Source organism: Lepidochelys kempii, chromosome 7, assembly GCF_965140265.1.
Source record: "Lepidochelys kempii isolate rLepKem1 chromosome 7, rLepKem1.hap2, whole genome shotgun sequence".
In the NCBI taxonomy this organism is placed as follows: Eukaryota; Metazoa; Chordata; order Testudines; family Cheloniidae; genus Lepidochelys; species Lepidochelys kempii.
The window spans coordinates 18,254,853-18,279,226 of NC_133262.1; the positions used below are offsets into that span (position 1 = coordinate 18,254,853).

A 24,374-nucleotide genomic window follows, 5' to 3' on the forward strand; every position below is an offset into this window, starting at 1 on the left:
GTCAGAATCAAATCTAGAATCGCCTCTCCCCTAGTGGCTTTCTCCATCTTCATTCCAAAAACTTCATTTCAAAAGCTTATTAGATGATCACTGCCCTGCTGTATTTTCCCAAAAGATGTCTGGGTAGTGGTGATAGGGGATTTCAACTAAGTCCTGTGTTTTGGATGATTTTGTCAGTTGTTTAAAAAAGCCCCATCCACCTCTTTTTTTTGGTTAGGTGGTCTATGGTAGACACTTACCATGACATCACCCTGGGTATTTTTTACCCCTTTACCCAGAGACTTTCAACACGTCTGCCTCCCACTTCTACTTTATCCTCAGTGCAAGTGTATGTATCTTTGATATACAGGGCACCACCACCTCCCTTTTTCCCTGTCTGTCCTTCCAGAACAAGCTGTACACATCTATACAAATATTCCAATCCCACCAAGTTTCTGTGATGCCAATGATGTCATAATTGTGATTAATCACCAGTATTTTTAGTTGTATATTCCCCATATTTCTTGCATTAGTAAACAAACATCTAAGATGTTCATTAGGTTTCCCCTCTATATTCCTTCTAGTCTTTCCTTTGTCCCTGCTGTGACTGCCCGTTTTCTGCCCAGATTCCAACCTTTCACCCAGGTCTCTCTGTTTTGGACTTGCCTGTTAGCTTTTGTCTCCTACCATAAAACCTAGTTTAAAGCCCACCTCAGTAGGTTAGCCCATCTATATACAAATATACTCTTCCACTTTCTTGAAGGTATCACTTTGAACATTCTTTACCTTTCAAAGTTGATCTAAGTGCCTTATGCTGCTTTGGAAAAAAAGGCAAAATTTATATAAACGTTCAGTATTAACTTTTATTTTTGTACCATATGTTGAAAAGCCTTCTTCCTATACTTATTAGATTTTTCTGTTGTGTAAACTCTAGATATAAGATGACAATATATTTCACAAATGTTGGCATTTGTTTTACAGTGAGGCTAAACTATCGTACAGTATATGGCTAAGAAACACGGATCAAAACTATCTGCTGTGTCCGTTGTATCACATTACAAAGTGCAGCTGCCAGTTGCTTCTATTTTTGTCTTAGCAGCATATGACTATCCTTGCAAGAACAGATTACTCAAGTCACAGAATAAAGTTGAAATCTCATTCTATGCAGATATTATACTACATTTTACTATTCTAGCTTTACTGCTTGACTTCTTCCAAAGTAGGAGACTATTCACCACTATGACAGACTGTACCCCTTGTGACGGGTTCCCCCCAGGGTGCCACCTGGAACTGGGGTACCAATGAGCCCCTTAACCTACCAGGCGGTGCTCCCTCTCACACTGTACTGCTGTGACAAGCTACAAAGCCCTCCAGCCTGCACTTTCAGCAACATGCGTACAGGCAGGGACACACTCAGCTGCAGTTACAAGCAGGGTCTCTGACCAGCCCCTGCACGGAAAGCTACTCCCAGCTCCTCAGGTAAGTCCCCACTCTGGAGTATAAACCCAAAATTATACGGTCTTGCACTGCACAGAGAACTGTGCAGCATAAGCTCATAATATTTTCCCCCTCCCTCAATGTGTAGAGGAATATGCAACAGACTTCTGCCCCTGAGTTATGATTCCCACATACCTCAGTCCAATTCACTGGTTTAGATAAAGCAAAAACAAGTTTATTAACTACAAAAGATAAAGTGACAGCAAACAGATCAAAGCAGATTACCTAGCAAATAAACAAAAACTGCAAACTAAACTTAACATACTAAATAGATTGGCTATGAATAGCAGATTCTCCTCTTAAGAGATTATACAAGCAGGCTGCAGATTCTTAAGGGGCAAACTGCACTTGCTTTACAGTTTGGAATCCAGAGGTGTTTCACTCGCATGCTAAAAATCCCTTTAGCCTGGGTCCAGCACTTTCCCCAGTTCAGTCTGTGGTCCTCAGGTGTTTCCAGGAGTCCTTTTGTGTGAGGAGCAAAGAACCCCAGATGATGTCACTCCTTCCCTTATATAGCTTTTGCATATGGCGGAAACCCTTTGTTTCAAAACTTGGTTCCCAGACCAGTCTGTGGAAAAATACTGATATCCCAAGACAGAGTCTGGAGACATGTGGTCTCATCACATGTCCTTGTAGCAGCCATCACTCACAAGCTATTTGGAGTGTTCACAGGAAGGCTTGCCAGGAGGGAGATAAGCTTCTCCTAAGGCCTATTGTTTTTTCCTACTGGCCCATTGCCCTGGATAGGCCCTTTCCCACCCACTATCTAGACTGAAAGCATCTTGTCTAGTGGGCGTTACACAGACGTAACTACATTTGAAAAAACATATACACAGTCAATATTAATAACTTCAGATACAAAAATGATATATGCATACAAATAGAATAATCATATTCAGCTAATCATAACTTTTCCAATGACACCTCACATGACTTATCTTGCATAAAATACATTATAATTATGTCAGAATAATATCACTATGAAGACTATGGGGTGCAGTGTCACACCCCTATATTCACAAACTTTTACAGGACTGACAAATTTTGTACAAAATATGCTTTGTGAGGTATCATTTGAAAACTCAGTTTGCTGATCACCTAGATAAGTAGCCATTTTTTGGCAAGAAAAAGGATGTGAGCGAGAAATGTACATTTTGACAGTAACAGTTGGAGGTTCTCACGTAAACAGACTGGCAGTTGCCTGAACCCCAGCTGGAGAGGATTCTCAAAGAGAAGAAAAAGATACAAAAATGAGGAAGAGAAGAAACCACCTCTCTCCCTTATCACTACTCACAGCATCAAGAATGTCTGAAAGACAAAGGAAGTATCATTTAACTAGGGAAGTGGTCCTGGCTGAAGGAATCCAGCCAGACTGCTGTGAGCATATGAGGAGAGAAATCTTTTGCTTTAAATTCACTTAGCTTGTTAAGTTTGTTGCTAGTTGGCATTTTACCTTTTATTTCTTTGTAACCAATTCTGACTTATGCCTCATTACTTGTAATCAGTTAAAATCTATCTTTCTGTACTTAATAAACTTGTTTTATTTTATCTAAACCACTGTGTGTTTGGATTGAAGAGGTTGGAAACCACCCATTTGAGATAACAGGTTTGAGATAACATTATTTTCTATTAATGAAATGACAGACTTTCTATGAGCTTGTACTGCACAAAAGGAAAGAGCTGGGAAGTACAAGATGTATATTTCTGGGGACAAGTCTGGGACTGGGTATTTGCTAGTGTCACCCCAGAACAATTCAGGAGTGGTTGGCTGGAAGTACTGACATAACTCAGCTGGGAGTAATTTACACGCTAGAGGAAGTGTGTGAGCAAGGCCAGTGGTTGCTCTCACAGCGAAGCAGTGTAATAGACGTCCCAGATTGGAGAATTGAGTTCAGCAATCCAGACTAACCTGGGGAATGTTACTAATGTCTTCTTCACTCATATATATATATATATTTATTTTAAGTGAAGTTATAAAACATACAGCCAAAATCTGTGGCCTATCTATCTACCATTTGACTTAGTATCCCCCTCTTGCAAATATTTATAGAAAAGTATGCGATAACAACGGTCTGTATCTGGCTTGACTAATTTTAAATGAACTCAGTTCCACACGTCATTCTGACTGTTCCACAATTTACCTGTGTGACATTATTGACTTGAACTGGGACCGTATTGTTGCAACCAAGGTCCTGTAGTGGCATCAAATCTTGTATAAAGGGGGTCAAATAAGGTGTCTAAAACAAGATTACGGTTTGGTGGTTATGATTATGCTATCTGTTTGCATGTATCATTTTTGTATTTAAAGATATAAGTATTGGCTCTATACTGTCTGTATTTCAAACTTATGCTATGCTTCTGGATGACACCCCAGACAAGTTTGTGTCAGTTCTGCCTAGCCTGCTTGATGGCCCATTAAGGGCCATCAGCTATACAACTGACCCACTGAGAGAAGGCAGATACGCCTTGTGACTCAGCAAGGTATGCAGGGACATGCGTATGGACAGAACTCTGAGGTTTTTCCATGCCCTGTGATGGAATGCTTGTCTTTGGAACAAAGAAAGACAGACCACATGGCAAAAGAATATAAAAAGCTGCTGCAGCTCCTCCATCTTGTCTTCAAACCTGCTTCATAACTCTGGAGGAACTTTGTTACACTGAAACTTTGAACCAAGGACTGAAAGACCCATCCCAGCTGTGGATGTACTCCAGAGACTTGATTTGAACCTGCAGTTTATTCTATCACTGCAGAAGGAAATCAAGCCTGAACCAAGAATTTTGCCATTACACTGTATGTAACTGATTCCATTTAACCAATTCTAGCTCTCATCTATATCTTTTTCCTTTTATGAATAAATCTAGATTTTAGATTCTAAAGGATTGGCAACAGCGTGATTTGTGCGTAAGGTCCGATTTGTATATTGACCTGGGTCTGGGGCTTGGTCCTTTGGGATCGAGAGAACCTTTTTTCTTTTACTGGGGTATTGGTTTTCATAACCATCTGTCCCCATAATGAGTGGCACTGGTGGTGATACTGGGAAATTGGAGTGTCTAAGGGAATTGCTTGTGTGACTTGTGGTTAGCCAGTGGGGAAAACCAAAGTCTTCTCTGTCTGGCTGGTTTGGTTTGCCTTAGAGGTGGAAAAACCCCAGTCTTGGGCTGTAACTGCCCTGCTTTAAGCAATTTGTCCTGAATTAGCACTCCCAGTTGGATCCTGCCAGAACCAGCATCGTTACAACCTGCTTGTAATTTTATATAATAAACTCTTCAGGGTAAGGCACTTGTTTGATACAGTTACCTATTGTACAGCTCAGTGTCCACTTGCTGAAGTATAAATAATGTTCTATAATTAACCTGAAGAACATGAAGCATAATCAAAGTTGTAGTTTACCTTCTGCTCTAGATTCTTGAGCACAAATCAACCTGTCCACATCTTATTACAACTTGTCTTAAACAAACCCATCAAATGACTAGATTCTCTGGTTTAGAAAATTACCAAGGGCAAGAAATGATTTTTCTATGAACAAGTCATCTTGCTAATATTAATTTCCCACACTGCTGTGCAGAAATATTTTGCATAGGAGAATAGAAACTCTGCAAGTTTCAACTCTCTCTTCCACTACAGAACATGGTCTGCAAACCCACAAAGAAGCTAATGGTTCCACTCCCTTAGCCTGTGGATTTCTGCTCATACCAAATCAATCATTGGCATTCTCTGGATCACAGTTTCAGTGGCACAAAAGGGAGCACAGGATTTTTATTCTGTAGTCACTGGGAAAACTAGCTGCATGTCACTGCCTGGTAGTTTAAAAATGGTGGCCTTCCATCTATGACCCAGAAGATAATGATGATGTGGAGGGACTCTTATTTTCCCAACTAGGGAGAGACATTTTAGCTGCCCCATTAACCTTGGCATGACGTTCTCAAAATACATGGCAATGACAGACTGGATAATACTAAATAATCAAGAATGGAGTAAGAAAGAAAAATAATTCACTAAGAAATAATTATTTCCAACTGCCAAAATATTTAAACAATGGGTTCTAAATGTGGCACCAGATGGAAAAAAGTTACAATAGGATCCATAAATAAGCTGCAACTTTGGAAAGTTATGGACAAATAAAAAAATCCCCAGAATGTACACTGAAATATCCTCACATGGAAAGCATATATCAAATACCAGTAGTTTACTCAACATAAAACGGGGATGATATTAAGTCTTATAGTAAAATATTGAAAATAAATATGCTGTATCGTGTGATATAAGGTGCTTCTATTAGGTCGTGAGCTAAAAAATGGAAAAAAGGAAGATATCCATCTAGCTGATGAGAAGAGATAAAAATATTGTATAAAGGAATGAAAGATATATGCATTACTGCAGTTTGCTTTATTCATGCATATGGCCACATTACTTCACATGGTCACTGTGAAAGACTCCAGCTGTGGTCTGAGAAGCAAGAAACCAGTCTATCTTTCTTGGGAGCGTATAATGAGACCTCTCTACAGTACAGGACCAAATCCTGTCTGCATCTTGCAGCCCTCAGCAAGTGAGCTGTGCTCTGGGCAGATTCTGGGCATCTAAGGGAGAAGGATTCCTTCTCCTCCTCTAAGTAGAGTGACCAGTCTGCAGTTGCTGATGCAGCAGAGCCCTCTAGCTCCCCCCTTTTGTTTGATCCTGCTCCCATTTCAAGCCAATGGAAATTTTGCCACTCATTTCAACGATAGCAACATCCAGTTCCATTGTGTCAGAAACTGTTAGTTGACTTTGTTTCTTGGATATTATGGATTAAGCAAGTTGATAGAGATGCATTTTCTAAAATATGGAAACTACATTTGAACTGAATACATTTAGCTTATAACAAGCTCCCAGTTCATTATGGATAATGTGTGAAGTCTGCAGCATAAGAAATGCAAATATACGCCCTGCAAATATATATGCTTTTTTGGTTTGCTTTTATAAGTTTAATCTAATTTGTATTATGCTTTCAGTGGACATAAGAGAAATTATCATAGATATATTTTAAGAAATTGTAACCCAATAGGAAACATTCCGAGCAATGGAGGTCAAATGGTATCCTTCAACATAACCATTTAGGACAAATCTAAAGACCTTTTCAATTTCCTTCTTTCATCAGATATGGTCAGATGATTATTATGTTTGTCATCTGCAATAACCTCTCACCTAATTCATATCTGAAACCATGAGCTGTCATTTTTTGACAAAGTAAGTTTCAGTAAATAAGCAATCACTTTTATATGGTGCATCAAAATGCAATTTGTTGATCTGGACGTATCATTTTGTAGAAACATTTACAAGAGTATGGATCTGTTCTGCAAAGGTGTGTTATTGTGATGCGGGGGAGGGGGAGGAGTTCTTGCCACATTTGCCCTTTCTCCTCAAAAAAAGGCAAATATGTAAACATGTACCCTGATTTATATGCTGATCAAAAATGGGAGACTAAAAAGAGACATAGGTAGCTTCCTAACAACCCATCAAGATGGAATATTTTATATACCTCTCTTCCCTCCTTAACCACAAGAACTGCAAACAAATAAATATTCTCATTTTTGTAGCTTCTTAGCAGTATAAATCTGTTCCATAGCCACTTCTATTTGTTACTTTTCCAGCCTAATAGTTGCCTTTGAAACCAGCTATTAGTATCTGGCAGGAAACAAACCCAGCAACACTTCTTCAGTACCTTGCAGCAATGTTACCTGAATTCAACCAAGAAAGTGACGTTTTTAGGGAAATGACAGAATGTCCCAGATAAGTCTTTATGGACATTCCAATTGTCTAAAGAACAGGTGCAAGATATATACATATATATACATATTTTGCCAACAGAAGGTATAAAAAAATCATTGCAAATCACATTTCTGCTGGGGTTTGAGGAAAACAACACGTAAAATATTTCATATTTTAGCCTTGAGTTATTTTCATCCCATTTTCCACTGCACTTGACAGAATAAAAAGGTGCAATCTATCCTACCACCTTCAAGCCCAATCCTAAAATAAATTGCTGCCCCAATAAACTTCAAAAACAGGATCTCTTAGATTTATTTCCGAGTAGCAGCTGTGTTAGTCTGTATTCGCAAAAAGAAAAGGAGTGCTAGTGACACCTTAGAGACTAATAAATTTATTTGAGCATAAGCTTTCATGAGCTACGGCTCACTTCATGGGATGCATTCAGTGGAAAATACAGTGGGGAGATTTATATACATAGAGAACATGAAACAATGGGTGTTACCAGACACACTGTAAGGAAAGTGATCAGGTAAGGTGAGCTATTACCAGCGGGGGGGAAGGCGGGAGAGGGTGCAGAATGGCCCACCTTGGTTATCACTACAAAGGGTTTTCTTCCCCCCGCTCTCCTGCTGGTATTAGCTCATCTTAAGTGATCACTCTCCTTACAGTGTGTATGGTAACACCCATTGTTTCATGTTGTCTGTGTATATAAATCTCCCCACTGTATTTTCCACTGAATGCATCCGATGAAGTGAGCCGTAGCTCACGAAAGCTTATGCTCAAATAAATTTGTTAGTCTCGAAGGTGCCACAAGTACTCCTTTTCTTAAATTTATGTTCAAATCACATTCAAAATTATTTTAGATAAGCGAAGGGGAGCTGTAACCAACTCTGTATCATTTCACGCTCGATAATATGTTATGGTTCAAATGTAATAACTCATTTGAAGGAGTTTGCATCTCTTACTAGGTTACCAACACCTGCATACCAATCATACTCGCATGTGTCTTTTCAGAAAGCGGGTGTTTGAGGAAGGAGTCAAGTGGTTCATGCATGAGTATACCCTAACTATTAGGAGTTCTAACTCCTGCCTGCTGCAAAGAGAGCTACAGCTGCTTGCCTTCTGGGTTAATTTTCTAGACCAGCAGTTCTCAAACTTTAGCAACCCGAGGACCACCATTTTGTTTTTACAATGTTCATGGACCCCCAAGCCCACCTGTCAGCCCCAGGCCCTGCCCCTACTCCACCCCTTCCCCCAAGGCCCCACCCCTGCCCTACCTCTTTCTACCCCCTCCCCGAGCACACCCCATCCGCGCTCCTCCTCCTCCCTCCCAGTGCCTCCTGCATGCTGCCGAACAGCTGTTCCCCAGCATGCAGGAGGCACTGGAAGGGATGGCAAGGGGTTAATCAGCAGGGTCAGTGGCCCTGGGCATGATTCCATCCCCTCCCCCTCCCTTCCAGAGCCTCCTGCACACTGCTGAACAGCTGTTCCCTGGCATGCAGGATGCGCTGGGAGGAAATAGGAGGAGTTGATCAGCAGGGCCTGCGGATCCCCTGGAGTACCCTCTGTGGACTCCAGTTTGATAAACGCTGTTCTAGACAATGGAAACAGCAGCAGAAGGAAATCATGAGGAAAATGTTACAATGCAGACTACAGCACTGGAAAATAGGTACAACTGAATATTTTATGCTGGTCTTAGTAAATCACTTTTAGGTGCTGTCAGAAATTGTGCTGTCAGAAATTGTGCTTATGAACGTTCTTCTTCTAAACATCACCCATTTCTCTCCTAACCAAGGGCTGTTTTTACACTAAACTTCTAATGATTTGATGCTTTCCTACTAATTAACATTCCCACTGATTTCTGGCACCATTATAATCAAGTTAGTGTTTCCATTATAATTTGTTATTATCCAGTACAGCACCATACTTTATTGAGTAAATAATATACACACTTTTAAGAGTTCCTAATTTCATTTCAGTTATGGACTATGGGGTTTATGAAGAGCTGCACCAATCTACTGAACACACATTTTCTTGGGATAATTCCCCAATTAAGTATTCTAAGGACTTCCTTAAAAAATGTAATTCACAATTAAGGCGGATACGATTCCTCTAATATCACCCTCTTATGCCCAACTACTGCAGCTGGCATGATATTCAAGCAGGGATTCCAGCACCAGCGGAGGGACTTTACATGCAAAATTAGTTCAGTCCTCTGGGCATACTGGACTTTTCAGAAATACGAACTAGTCCAATCATATGACTTTAAAAAAGGTCACAATCTCATATGACAAACTGCAGTATTGTTGCAGAATCCTTCCAGATCTTGATTTCTATTTTCTCTTCCAAGGATTTTAGAAATTTACTGGGGATAAGGCACCTGACTGGGACTCTGAACACCTTGATTCTAGTTCTAGCTCTGCCAGTGTTGTGTGATCTTGGGCAAAACCATCTATCATTCTGTGCCTCTATTTCCCCTCCCACCCTTTGTGTGTCCTGATCAATTTACACTGTAAGCTTCTGGGCACGGTCCATTTCTCACTATGTGTTTATACAATGCCTAGTACAATTAAGCTTGATCTCAGTTGGGACCACAAGACACTATCATAACACAAATAATAATTAAAACATTATTTTCTGTTCTAAAAAATGGTGAGCTTTTAAATGCAGAGGAGTGGACTTCTCCCTCCACACAAAAGGAATCCAAAATGAATGCCTGGAATAAAGCGTGCTTGATTTGTAAAATCTGTGATGCAAGATCTTCCAACATTTCTAACTCCATCGTGTCAGCCCTAACTACAAAGTTTTCTGTTACTTATTTATTTAAACCAAGCCTTTTTATTTATGCAGAGGAAACCATCAAATGGCCTAGAATAGTCTCAACCAATTACGTCATTCATCCGTGTACTGTACTCACTTATCTGATGACTCTGAAACCATCTCAACTTCTTGCAGATCTCTCAAAATATCCGAACTGGAGCTGAAAGGATAATATAAAAAAACCTTTTAGACTATATAAGCAATCCTTGACTATTATCCAGCACTCCACTTTCAATAATAAATTCATTCTCATGGAACTTATTATAGATCCCCAATTCTCAGGGTGATTCTTAGCTGACTGAGGCTCCAGCATAGGTTAGTGAAGTTAAAGGACCACACACCAGCTGAGCATAGCCAGAATGCAGTATGTTCTGGCCACTTCCCCTTCCCACTTCCTGAACCAGAGATCAGTGTGCAAGCAGGGACGAAGAATCAGCCACATTGGTGGAATTCTCAGCTGGCCAGATCCAACTGCTTTCCCTCTTCCTTGCACCAATCACATAGTACAATGGGGAGGGGCACATATTAGAATAGAGAAACTGGCCCTTTAGTTGTCATTTAGGTTAGCATCAATGAAATAAAGACTCACATGTATTCTGTGAGCACTACCATGGAGGCGGTTAAACATGACAGCCACAAGATTAACGAGTCTCTGAAGATGAGCATAGTAATCCTTGTCTATTTACAGTGACCATCGTGCATGAACAGTTTGACCAGGCAGATTTTAATATAAAGAGATTGTGTCTAGTTTGTTTTCAAAGATAAATATTTTCCTGTCAATTTTTCTGTCAAACTTTTGATAGCAGAATACCAAAATGTCAATTTCTTTATAAAATGTATCACCTCTGTTGAAGAACTACAAATTAAGCGTAAAAAACCCTATCATACTGAACTGCCATATACCAAACAATAAACCAATGTACTGTCATTTTGGCTTAACTCCACTCCTTGTCCAGCTCTCTTAATCATTTCACAGGATTTTTTCAAGGGTAGGGAACCTGTTCGTGTTATAGTGAACAAACTCTCCAAGCACCAAAATCATGTAACATCATTAAAGAGAAAAGCTTTTAAAAAAAATAATTTCAATATATTGGATCAAAAATATAAAAGCACAAGTAAGAGAAAAAATGAAAAAAACCTGTTCAGACTAACAGATGATAAATGTCAGAGTGTCGTACAATTAATCACATCATGGCCACTGTGAAAGCAAAAACATGCTGCTTTTGTGGAGCATCACAAATTTTATTTCCCAGTGACTCCCATCTGAACCTCGTCTTTCCAATCTCCAGCTGATTCCTTCATTCCCAACGTTCATATTGCCACTGCATCTGCTCCTTCTGGCCAAACAAATAATCCACTTTATATTTCCTCCTGCCTGCCAACTGCTGCTCCAACACCTCCTCTTGCTCCGTTTCCAACCCTCTCCAGGTTTCCCAATGCGCCTAATCTAAGCCAGTTCTCCCCTGCCTTCTACAACCTCTTACACTCCACACAGCACCAGGATGGAATCTCAATGAGATAGAGTGTCATATTTTTAAAAATAATTAGAATGACTGTGCTAGTGTGCGGCCTGTATATGTGGCTGGGAATCTGTATCAGAAGTTCCTAAATCCCAGTGCAATGCTTAATATACTAGGCAACCCTGTCCCAGTCAGTGCTCGAATCAAACATATATCCTTTTCTGACTTCCCTTTTAAAAATTACAATAAAAGGCAAGAGACATGTACGTAAAATTAGAATCTGTTCATCCATTACCAATTCTTTTCTTCTTGCTGCTTATTCCTCCGCTGAAAGTACAATCCTTGATTGCAAAGATTACGATTAGTTGCTGTAGAGATAATTGTGAAATCACTAAAAGGATTAGGATTTCAGAGGAGAAATAAACTACCAAAATAAGATTAAGTGCTATGGAGCAGTGAGACTTCTTATGCAAATATGCCTGCCGTGTTATCGTAGAAAGCTTGGGATATTACCTTACCCACTTTGTGTGTCTGTGCAAACGTGCTCAGTCATAATGATAAAAAGGGAAGATAAAAAGCAGAACCAATGGAGGTATACAGACAAAATGATTTCAAAGCAGAATGGGTTTTCAAAGTTTCCTGCGAAGCATTAGACTTTTTCCAGTGGTTCCTTTGGATCATTTGTGAACCACTGAATAAAGAATCTGTAATTAACAAATAATATAAAACATATAGACATACCATTATCTGAAATTAAGAGCAGTGATTGTGATTATGGGGTAAATTTCTCCCTCATGCACCAATGCTGGGTCATAGGGCTCGGCACAAGAGGGCTCCATTGGGGCCAGTGGGAAGGAATTCTGTTTCCCCCACAGGATGCAGAATGGGAAAAGAGCTGCTCCATGACTACCTGGGATCTCCACTTGAGTTGCATCTGGCTTACAAATGGACACTTGCCTGGTGGGCTCAGTAACTCTCCATGCATCTGACAAAGTGGGTTCTAGCCCACGAAAGTTTATGCCCAAATAAATTTGTTAGTCTCTAAGGTGCCACAAGGACTCCGCGTTGTTTTTACTGATACAGACTAACATGGCTACTACTCTGAAACCTGTCTCCAGATTAAGCTTCAGCATTCTAAACAAGCTCCAAAGGCTGTTGTGTGAGTTCAAATGTATACAATCAGTAACATGGCTACATAAACATAAACCACGCAACTGATAGCCGTGAATGACCAAGACTCTTCCCTCCCCAAAACAAACAAATGTCTGACACCGCCTCCAATTCCATCCTTCCCACAAGTGGGAAAGTTAAGAGGAGAGGAATGATTTAACGTGACCTATGTAGAATTCACTTGTGTTACTCTAAGTTCCAATTCAGCAAAGCACTTAAGCACATGCTTAACTGTAAGCACGAGCAATCCCTGAATTCTGAATGTGACTACTCATGCTTAAACACTCTGTTGAATCGGGTATTGAAACATCAGCCCTGCCACAGAGCACCAGCATATTGTACCAGCTAAGAGCTGCAGAAACAAATGGACTATGATTTTATAAAAAGAAAAGGAGGACTTGTGGCACCTTAGAGACTAACCAATTTATTTGAGCATAAGCTTTCGTGAGCTACAGCTCACGAAAGCTTATGCTCAAATAAATTGGTTAGTCTCTAAGGTGCCACAAGTCCTCCTTTTCTTTTTGCGAATACAGACTAATACGGCTGTTACTCTGAAACCTATGATTTTATAGTGAATTCAACACTCAGGGGCTGGGGAGATGGGGAGGAAATAATTGGTTTCTTACTGTGCAATAATTAAACTAATCTGAGCAAGTTAACTAAAGTAAAAAGATACATCAGAGCTCCTAAAAAAAAAGAAAAAGTTAATTTGCCATGTCCTTTAGCCCCATAACAAATAAGCATACTTAAACAAAAAAAATGAACAACAAAGTAATTGTTGCCTGTCATATATTCACTTCACTGTGCATAGGTAATTTAAGGATCTCAGAACATTCTGGGTATGTGGGATCTTAAATGCTGTAAATGTCCAGGCACAACAGAGCTCATTAAGAATGGAGTAGCAGGACTGCCTAGTGGTCTAATGAGAGCAAATTCTGTTATCACTGAAGGGACCACTGTCTGAGTGCACACCCTGGCACGGCAGAGATTATGTGTTCATCTTGTGGCTATGTACATGCTGATCTTAAACCAATGCTACACTGTTGACTTCAGTGGTGCTACTGTAGTTTTGCACTGGTTTAAGTGATAACCAGCCCACGTCCTATATGGGTAAGCAGAAGTGTAACGAGGTACACAGACATAATGAATGCTCACACATTTTGGATGCACAGTGATGCACACAGCCAGACAACAGGTTTCTGGGTATCTAATATATTGATGTTGTGAAGTGAATTATCGCTTTAAATAAAGGTTATGCTATGATAGAAAATCAATAGCTGATTAAAAAGGCAATATAAAGGACAGAAAAATAGTTCTTATTTCAAAATAAGATTTTTCACTGATAGAACGTTTATTTCCAGGAAAACAGAACAGCAGCAGAGGCGGCTGGCCTCTTGTGTATTTCACACGTTGAGACTGAAGGCTTCAAATTTCGTATTTCCAACATACTCTTCATATCTCTACCACGTTGCCTTTTAATCGCATTACCACTATGTTATCATCTAGCGGATCACTTCTGAACAAAACCGCACCATGATTTAAACAAAAGAAAATGGAAATAAGGTGGTGGAACAAATATTGGCTATCAATACATTGCTCGTGCCCCTATTTTTAGTCTGTCTTGTCTATTTAGACAGTAAGATCTTTGACGTAAGGAGTGTCTCTACTTCCAGTACATAGCACAAAGGGACCCTGTACTTGGCTGGCCCATTGGCACTACTATAATGAACACTATTAATAAGAGCAATTTTAAATGGTAAATAGAGTCCAAAATATGGAGTAGGGATTATTGCTGTTTTTCCTTCTTTCATTGGCAAAGTAAATTACCCAATAATGAATAGCTATACAAGTGCTAGTTATCTATTATTATAGATGATGTACAAGCTTTGCACCAATATTAAATACTCACATGGCAGAAATTTTGCCAACCAAACGCCTTCTTTTTTAAAAAGGACAAATCTAGTGCACTTTCATTATAACACAAGGATAGTAAAACATTTTTGACAGCTGGAAGACTAAGAACTTCTAGAATACATTTGGGAGTAGATTTAGAACTCAATGGCTTATGCCTCAGGTCAGTTAAAAGTTAATTATTCTACAAAAGAAACACGATTGACCTCCGGGGAAGGATATAAACTTGATTTATAGAGCAGATACACAACTGGCTTCACATAGCTGTACTGTCATCACCTCACTGGGATCCACTCTCCCAATGAGGTCTCCATACAGAACTGTATGTGGAAGTTGAGCACCCAAAAACTGTCAGTGATTTACAGTAAAAAAGATAAAAGCCATTAACTAATCTGTCTGATTATCTTTCCTACTGGATTTAGTCATTAGTCCTAAGGGCTTATCAAAAGTTCATCACAGATATTTGCACAATCGTAATCTCTCTTTGGTGAGACAAGAAGTTTTATGGTTTTGGCCTGAAATTGGCAATGGAACACTACAGATAAGTTTAACAGTACTATGGACACACACAAAAGAATGACAATTTATGAGAAATCTGTGCATGTGTACTGCTTTCAATTGCTTTGTTTGCTCTCAGCAACAAAGTGAGTTTGGATGGCGTGAGAAAGTCTGCTGTAATTGGGTTTTTTCACAGATCTTAATTTCATTTGATTTTTTAAAATTCTACAGCTATTTTCTATATATAGCTAACTAAAGGATAAGTCTCATTAAAATTCTGCAACACCCACACACAAAAAGCAGGAATCCTTATTGTAACTCTATGCAATGGAAACTAATGCTGGAAATGTTGTTTCAAATTAGTTTTCTCCTGTTTTAGAACAATAGCGGACACTATTGGCTTGATTTTGATCTCACAATAGAGTAAATCCAGAGTAACTCCACTGAAGTCAGGCATTACACCAGAGTAAAAGCAGTGGGAGATTGGAAACAGGCCCTCTCTATTGCAGGCTAGCTGGAATGATAGCTGGAGGTCTAAGAAATGAGTAGTTATTTTAAAATCCTACCCTATTGTCCCAAATACATTAAAAAAATACTTAAAGAAGTCCTTCCCTCCGGACTGCACTTTGACATGATGGGAAGGTTTGTGTGTTCCAATGACTGAGAGCTATGCCAGTGTGAGTTTTAACTCCTTGTATGGCCACACAAGCTGGACAGGTCAAAATGGTATGGCCCAGATGAAAAGCAGTCTACTGGACCTCCAGGCTGGGGGTTGAGCAATAGGCCAACAACCCATCTTCATAAAAAAATTAAGTTATCCAAACAGCATGATAGACAGGGATGGCGAGGCCTTCTTTGCGTCCTAAGTGATATCTGATTGTACGGAAAAGATTCAGATTTTAAAAGTCACCCCCTGACAGAGCAAGAGGCAGGTTAGTGCCTGGATAAGATATACTTTATTTACAGGAAAGATTTTTAAAGATGTGGTTTTGTTACCAATTAGGGCAGACTGCGGCCACTGTCACAAGCAAAGCAGTAAGAAAATGAAAAAAAATTGGGCAACACTCAAGAGCAATAACAAATTCATAATATTTGTGCACATTTTACACATGGTTTTGAAATAGTTTTTGACTGAAGTAAAGCTGAGCACATAATGCACTATGTAGTTACTTACTGTCCTAGGGAACATTAGCCACTGAAACTCACAAAAAGCTATCAATCCAAATAGTAACCAGAGCTCTGGAGGGAGGGAAAAAAAATTGAAATTGTGGATTTTTTCAACCCAATACTCAAATCAACCCTTACACTGTGTTAAATATGTTGTACTGAGAGATTGAGGATATATGCACACACATCCACCCCTGCCTGCCTCTGTGTTCCTAGTGAGAGACAGCAGGAACATTTCATGTTAATGATTTGCTCTTTGTTTCCCGAAGCAGAGCAGCACATCACGCTGGCTGTCAGAAAGGGGCTTTGAAAGAGGAAGGGCGCATGCCTGCTGCTGAGGGCTGCTGAGTTAAAAAAAAAAAAAAAAAAAAAAAGTAGAGCGGTCACTGCAGGCATTGCGGGACGCCTCTGGAGGCCAATTACCAGCAATAAAAGCAAGGAAGGTGTTTACATTAGGGTATGTCTACACTGCCCACATTACAGTGCGGCCACGGTAGTGCTGTTATGTGGGCAGTGTAGTCACGCTTTATCACCGGGGAGAGCTCTCCTGGTGTAAAAAATAACCACCCCAAACAAGGGGTGATAGCTTTATCACCAGGAGCATGGCTCCCATCGATAAAGCCCTGTCTATACTGCCACTTTGTCACTCGGGGGCGTGGAGGGGGTGTTTTCACACCACTGAACAACTAAAGGTTTAGCGCTGAAAGTGGCAGTGTAGACACAGCCTACACTGGCACTTTGGCGATAAAACCTTTGCGCAAAAAGCCTTACCACTCTCGTCAAGGTGGTTTTATTACAGCGCTGCAACTGAGGAGTTTCTTTGCAAAAAGTGGCTTTGCAGTGTGTACACCTCTGCTGTTTCATCCTTTGCTGCCTTTTGGTGACAAAACTCGGCAGTGTTGATCAGCCTTAGTTTGCTAGATAGAATACCTTTTTCCTATAACCTTTTATAGATGCTGATCATTCACACTCAAATCAGGCTGAAATTTTGGGCCCAACTTTTCACTGCCTTAGTGAAAATGATAACCTAGTGTTATCATTTACACCTCTACAGAGTGTCAAAACACTTCTATTCTGATTAATAGCTGTTTATGCTCACTTTGCATTTACTTTGTACAAGTGTCAATAACTACACAAGGTGCCAGGCAGCAGGGATTCAAGCCCTAATAATTAATTTCACATATACCACAAAAGAGCCATCAGAGAGTAATGACTTTTGATCACTAAAACCTGTAATGGATTTGAACTAGCAACTAACAAGGAAAAACTATGTTATCTCATTCCCAATCTGCTGAGCCAGTCAGTCACCACATTATTTTAATTTCCACTGTATGGTATAGTGCTAACAATTAACAAAGATGCAGCCTTTATTTCACAAAATAATTACTCACGTAACTAAACTGAGACCAACAGCAAACACAAAAATTATAGTCATGATTTTGTTCTCAGTTAACTGACATCAGATTTAACTGTATCACCTTGTGATCAGAATCCAGCCCATGATTCATTACTTGGTCTTCTGTTAATACAGAGAGTTACAGGAGACTGAACATGGCAATTTCATGTCCACTCCCTGTGTTAGCCAAACTTTTCAAGCACTTATTGTCCTTACGGAAGAGCTTATAGTGCCATTTTGCCAATTCACTCACTGGAAAGCAGTGTTTTTACTTCACATCATAATTCTCTCCTTTGCCTAAAAAATAAGAAAATAGTCATCCGCTTCACTATGAGTTAAGTTGTGGCTTTCCCACAGCTCTGACCAAAGGTCCGTGCGTAGTTGCTGCTCCAGGAGCATATTAAGAATCAGATGGTGACTTCTTGGTTCCCCACTTCCTCTAAGTGGGGAAATAAACTACACCAGCCATATATACCAGGTACAGATTACTTCCCCCAGCAAGCAAGCCTTTTGAATATGATTTAAATGTGCACCTAACTTAACCGAACATCATGAGCCAAACTTCTGAGATCTCATTCAGCTTCCAAAACCACAGACAACTTTTTTGCACAACTGTTTTCTGTTTTGTCTTTATTAAAAACCATTGCTCTTAAGACTTTGCATATTAAGTTTCAACTGAGTGAATTTTAATAGCAGAACTATAAAGACCTGAAACTCAAGTGCTTTGTAATGGAAAAGTTGAGAACTACAGCAATATGGGTCTGAACTCTCATTTGTTGGAGTTGCTCTCAAGTTGTGTTAAGTGCAGATCACATCAGTCTGAAGCACTTTCCAAGTCTGGCTCAGTTTATTCATGGCTGGCTACTACAATGGAATAATAGGCATTCTGCCAGCAGTAACGCATTCTTTTATTGACTAGAGTTTGGATTTGACTATAAAAAAATTTAAAGAAAACCAACTGTCCTGAAAAAAGAAAAAGCTAAAATAAAAAAAAAGAGCTAGTCTCCTTACGTTTATTTATTTTAAAGGGGGACTCCGTTTTTCTTAGCTTCAGAGGGAATGGCCAATGTCTTTAATCAGTCCATCTTTCTGGGTATTAGGTACTTAGCAGCGTAGATGTCATCCATCTCTAATACCCAAGCTCAACACGCACACACTGAAATATGAGTTCACGTGTACAATACTTGTTAAAAAAATGTTAAGTTCTTGACACACTCTCTCAGTCAGATAAAAGATGACCAGACAGTTTACTGTATGGAAACAGTGTTTGATGTGCCTAAAGAAGAAGTCCTCAGCTTTGTAAAGAGGAAGAATCAGCACAGGTTTGATGAAAATGATGCAGAGATAAAGCAATTCTTGACATCCATGCATTTTCTTCCGGCATTTTGGATAAATAACTCATCTATTAAAAAGATGGCTTATTTATGTACAAAGCTAAAGCTTCACCAAATGAACAACAGCTTGTGGAAAATAAAAGCTGAGCAATTTCAATCAGTGGCTGACCAAAAAGGCTCCAAATGGTGGGTTGTTTTTTTTGACGAGCTGAAGATCAAGTATGGCCCGCAATCTGGTATCACCCCATCTGCAATGTAGATAAGTCACTACTCCTCACCGATCATGGACAAACTCAGAAAAGATAGGCTGAACACTTTAATTAGGTTCTGAACTGCCCGTCCACTACGTCAGCATCAGCACTTCATGATCATGAACAACGTCCAATTCAAGACCAACTCTCAATTTCACCGAACACCTCTGAAGCATGAAAAGCTGTCATGCAAATGTCACAACGGCAAAGCAGCAGGTCCACCTGGTATTCCTGTAGAGATCTTTAGATGTGGGGGCCATGAGCCGATCAGGAAGCTCACTGGCCTCAACTTAAGATTTTGGGAACAGGAGGCTGTACCACAGGAACTTAAAGAAGCCAACATTATTCACCTCAAAAAAAAAAAACAAATCACATTTCTTGCAATAACCATCATGACATCTTGCTCCTTGCCACTGCAGGAAAAAATACTCGAGTCATGTTAAACCTAACTGCTAACTGCTCAATTTGCAGAGGAGATAATGCCTGAAATCCAATGTGGCTTCTGTTCTGGACTTGGTACTTCAGACATGATCCTTGCACCCCAGTAAATTCAGGAGGAATGCCATGAGCAGAATCAAGACCTATACGTAGTTTTTGTCAATCTTATTAAAAACTTACTCTGTAAATCAAGATGGCCTGTGGACAGTCCTCAGCACATTTGGTTCCTCAATAAGTTGGTCAACATTATCAAATATTTTCATTCTGGAATTCAGATTTATGTCCTTGACTGAGACTGATTCTCAGCTCCCTGTTGTCATAACCAATGGAGTAAAAGAAGTTTGTGTTCTTGCCCCAATTTCATTATCATCATGTTTGCAGCTGTTCTAATAGATGCATTCAGAGACATTGAGTATGGCATTTATATGCTCTACAGTATGGATGGAGGTGTCTTGAAGCTGCATCTCTTGTGTGCAAAGACAGAAAGGTATGAAGACAATTATTCAGTTGCTCACTGACTGCTTTGTATGTGCTGCAAACTGTTTTGGATTAACTATCAACTCAAAGATGACAGAAGTCATGGGCCAGCTTCAACCGAGAAGTACTGCAACTACTCCAGGTGCATCCATCGATGATGTACCATGGAAGCTCACTGGAAAATTTTGCTACCTATGCAGTTTTGTTTCATGTAATGCAATGACTGATGACAACATTATGAAATGCGTTGGGGCAGCCAGAGATGCCTTCAGAAAACTTCACCATAGTGTTTGAAGCAAACACGGTATCAGAACTGCAAACAAAAATTGATGTTACCGTGCTGTTGTCATACCACACTCTTCTATGGCTGAGATACATGGACTATTTATTAATGCCACATAAAATACTTGGACTAATTGCACATACAATGTCTATGGTAGTTAATGGGTATTAAATAGCAAGATTCCAAACACCGAGGTCCTTGAGTCCTGAAACAGCATAAGCGGTGACACCTTTATAGTGAGAGCACAGCTGAGATGGTGCAGTCATGCAGTCTGCATGTCCAACAATAAAATACCAAAGGCTCTCTTCTATGGAGCATTGCAGACTGGAACTTTTGGGGGTGGGGGGTGGAGAGCAGGCCAAGACGACAACATAATGACACTCTAAAGGTCAACCTTGCAATGTTGACCTCAACACCTGGTAGCTCCTAGTTCATAACAAGTCCTCTGTACTTTGGACTGGAAGACTTCAAGCTCTCATAGATTGCTGCAATCAAGGAGAGCTGTGCAAGGCATAAAGCTAAAAGCAGTGCACATTTATCTAAACCTGTGTTCACCTGTGGCACTTGGGGACAGGGCTGCAGGTCCAAAATTGGTCTTCGGTCTCATCTCAGGATCCACAATGAGTGACTGTAGCTCATTTGTCCAATTCAGCAAGAGACTTGATCATATCATTATTTTTTTAAACTGAGTGTCCCTTTAACCAGACATTTTGATTACAGGCTAGTAGAACTGTTTATATCTGGTAAACTTCATATTTTCTAAATGAAAAGGGGCCTCCTACACTCCCTATATCTGCTTCTTAAATTGGCAGACAAAAGCCCCAGTTCAGCAAAGTACTTCAGCACATGCTTAAGTGCTTTGCAAAATCTGTACATTGGAGCCTCATTTAAAGCACAAAAAGTTAATGCCAAGACTCCAGCTGACTTCAACGGGCTTTGGATGAGGCCTTAATACCAGGGATCAGAAGCTCAGAACTTTAAATTGGCACGGCTACACTGACTCCAATGAAGCCTCCTGCTTGCTGTGCGGAGGGGAGGGGGAAGAAGAAGGGTGTTAATGTCAGGGTGTCCCCCTCCCCCTGCTCCTGAAAACTATCTCCACAAAGCACGGGGGAGGGGGCACACAACAGAGCTCAGGATGGAGGGAGTTTGCGGGCAGCAACTGCTGTCTCAACTTGCTGATCTACTTAAAAAGGCAAAAAGAAAAGGAGTACTTTTGGCACCTTAGAGACTAACCAATTTTTGCGAATACAGACTAACACGGCTGTTACTCTGAAACCTTAAAAAGGCAGTGTACTTAGAGTGGAGTCAGCTTACTTAAAGGGGCAATGCGCATCTCTCTCACACACACACACGGTGTGTCTGTGTGTGTCTCTCTCTCTCTCACACACACACACACGGTGTGTATCTCTGTGTCTCTCTGCCATCCCGTGCCTCCTCCATCCATTCCTGCTGCCTTGTAAAGTGTGAGGCTACATTAACAACAATGTGTTAACCCTGGAGGGTTCAGCCGAGTGCTACTTCATCATTTAGCAGTAAGGCATTCCCTGGGAAATATCCTACCCTCTAACTCCAACACCTCAAAAAATATAGTCTTTTGTCAGGTGAAAAAAAATTCCCTGGAACCGAACCGAACCTAACCTAACCCTCCCCCGCTTTACATTAATTCTTATGTGGAAATTGGAATCACTTAACATCGTTTTACTTAAAGTAGCGCTTTTCAGGAACATACCTACAACATTAAGCAAGGAGTTACTGTACCACAACTATTTATACAGAACACAGCAGTTCGTGAAAGCTATATACACGACTTCATTTAAACCTGTTGGAAAAATTATCCTTTAAAAGTCATGCATTTTTGTAGTTTTGTTCATTTAGCATCTTATATTTTGTTCTTTGGGTGGGTTTAGCAATTGACGAAAAAAAGACTGAACACGTCTGAATTACTGTCATACTCCATAGTTACATACTTTATTAAAAATCTTTAGACATATATCATCAAGTGCCCTTTACTCTCATTTCCTCAATTAAAAACATTAGTATGCAGATCTAGAATAATATCAGCAGATCAGTACTAGTTAAACTCAAGGACTAGTATTAATCATTTAGTTAAACACAAGTTTTTATGAACATAACAATATAGGGGTAATTAAATTATGTAGAGTACAGTGCTTCATTACAAAAAAGGCAGAAACCATACATTCTTTTAAACTTTAAGGGTCATTTGCTCAAAAATCCTTCTCTATATTACTCTCCTATAAATATTTAGCATGCAGGTTTGGACTTTTAAATGTACTGTACTGACTATTGCTAGATGATATCCTGTTATCAAAAAAAGTGCAAAACTCAAAAAATCATGGTCTTCCACAAAATATTTAATGCTATTTAAATCAAAGAGCTAAATTATTCTTTTTTTCTTAAAGCCCTGCTCCATTTACTCTTATATGATTATATAATAACCAGAACTATTATATAATAGTTTCAAGAATCAGACGAGATACTTTAATTTCATGCTAACTACATTACCATAGGTTTCAGAGTAGCAGCCATGTTAGTCTGTATTCGCAAAAAGAAAAGGAGTACTTGTGGCACCTTACAGACTAACAAATTTATTTGAGCATAAGCTTTCGTGAGCTACATCCGATGAAGTGAGCTGTAGGTCACGAAAGCTTATGCTCAAATAAATTTGTTAGTCTCTAAGGTGCCACAAGTACTTCTTTTCTTTTTACATTACCATACTATTACATTCCACCATGCATTACCAACATCTTGCACAGAAGGACAGAAGGGTATAAAGAATCTGCCCTGCATCTTCCTTCCAATGTGATTAAGAGTTTAATTCATATGAAGCATAAATGAACAGTAATAAGAGGTACAAATCATGGTCGAGCAAAGTTTTCCTAACATCGTACCTATCTAAATTCCAGGTATCAATTAGAAAATGCTATACTATGTTGAATCTAATGCACTGCATGTATTCTGGTAAATAAGACTTCCAATGTCAATAGCCTTTTTTTACTTTAAAAAGAAAGCTTTGGGGCAGCCAGTTAAGCTTACAGTATATGTAACAGTAAATACAGAGGTGACTATTCAAAAAAATGCCCGTTTTCCCTAAAATGAATTGAGGAGCTCCTTCCCAATATCTACTACAGAAAATACCTTGAACACTACAAACACTGAAGCTGCCCAAATGTAAATATTTGTTTAGGGCTAGATCAGGGGAGGGCAAACTAGCGCCCACGGGTTGTGTCTGGCCCATCATATGTTTTAATCTGGCCCTTGAGCTGCAGCCGCGGAGCAGGGTTGGGGGCTTGACCCATTCCATGCACACTGTGGCTCCACATGGCTCCCGGAAGCAGTGGCATGTCCCCCGCCCTGACTCCTACACATAGGGGCAGCCAGGGGGCTCCACACGCTGCTTCCGTCCCCAAGCGCCACCCCTGCAACTATCACCGGCTGGGAACGGAGGCCAATGGGAGCTGCAGGGGCGGCACCTACAGACAGGGCAGCGTGCAGAGCCACCTGGCCGGTGCCGCGTCTCCGCGTAGGAGCCAGAGGGGGGACATACCACTGCTTCTGGGAACTGCTTGGAGGTAAGCACCGCCCGGAGCCTGCACCCCATACCTCCTCCTGTGCCCCAACCCCCTGCCCCAGCCCTGATCCCCCTCCCGCCCTCCGAACCCCTTGGTCCCAGCCTGGAGCACCTTCCTGTATCCCAGCCCCACCCCAGAGCCTGCACCCGCAGCTGGAGCCCTCACCCAGCCCCTGCACCCCAAGCTCCCTCCCGCACCTTGAACTTCTCATTTCTGGCCCCACCCCAGAGCTCGCACCCTCACCCCCTCCCACTCCCCAACCCCCAATTTAATGTGCATTCACGGCCCACCATACAATTTCCATATCCAGATGTAGCCCTCAGGCCAAAACGTTTGCCCATCCCTGGGCTAGAT

The 24,374-nt window shown here is 40.4% G+C and overlaps 1 protein-coding gene across 8 annotated transcripts in view; it reads right to left on the reverse strand.

Annotated features, from left to right (window-relative positions):
- The window catches only part of RAD18 (RAD18 E3 ubiquitin protein ligase), a 123,197-nt gene that overhangs the window by 27,542 nt on the left and 71,281 nt on the right, over positions 1 to 24,374 (reverse strand). For all 8 annotated transcript variants that reach the window (XR_012159775.1, XR_012159772.1, XR_012159774.1 and 5 more), the window contains exon 12: positions 10,140 to 10,202. Coding sequence is in view for 4 of the 8 variants with exons in the window: in XM_073351211.1 (XP_073207312.1) it covers positions 10,140 to 10,202 (63 nt within the window). In the remaining 4 variants the exon portion in view is untranslated. The remainder of the gene's footprint in view (positions 1 to 10,139; positions 10,203 to 24,374) is intronic.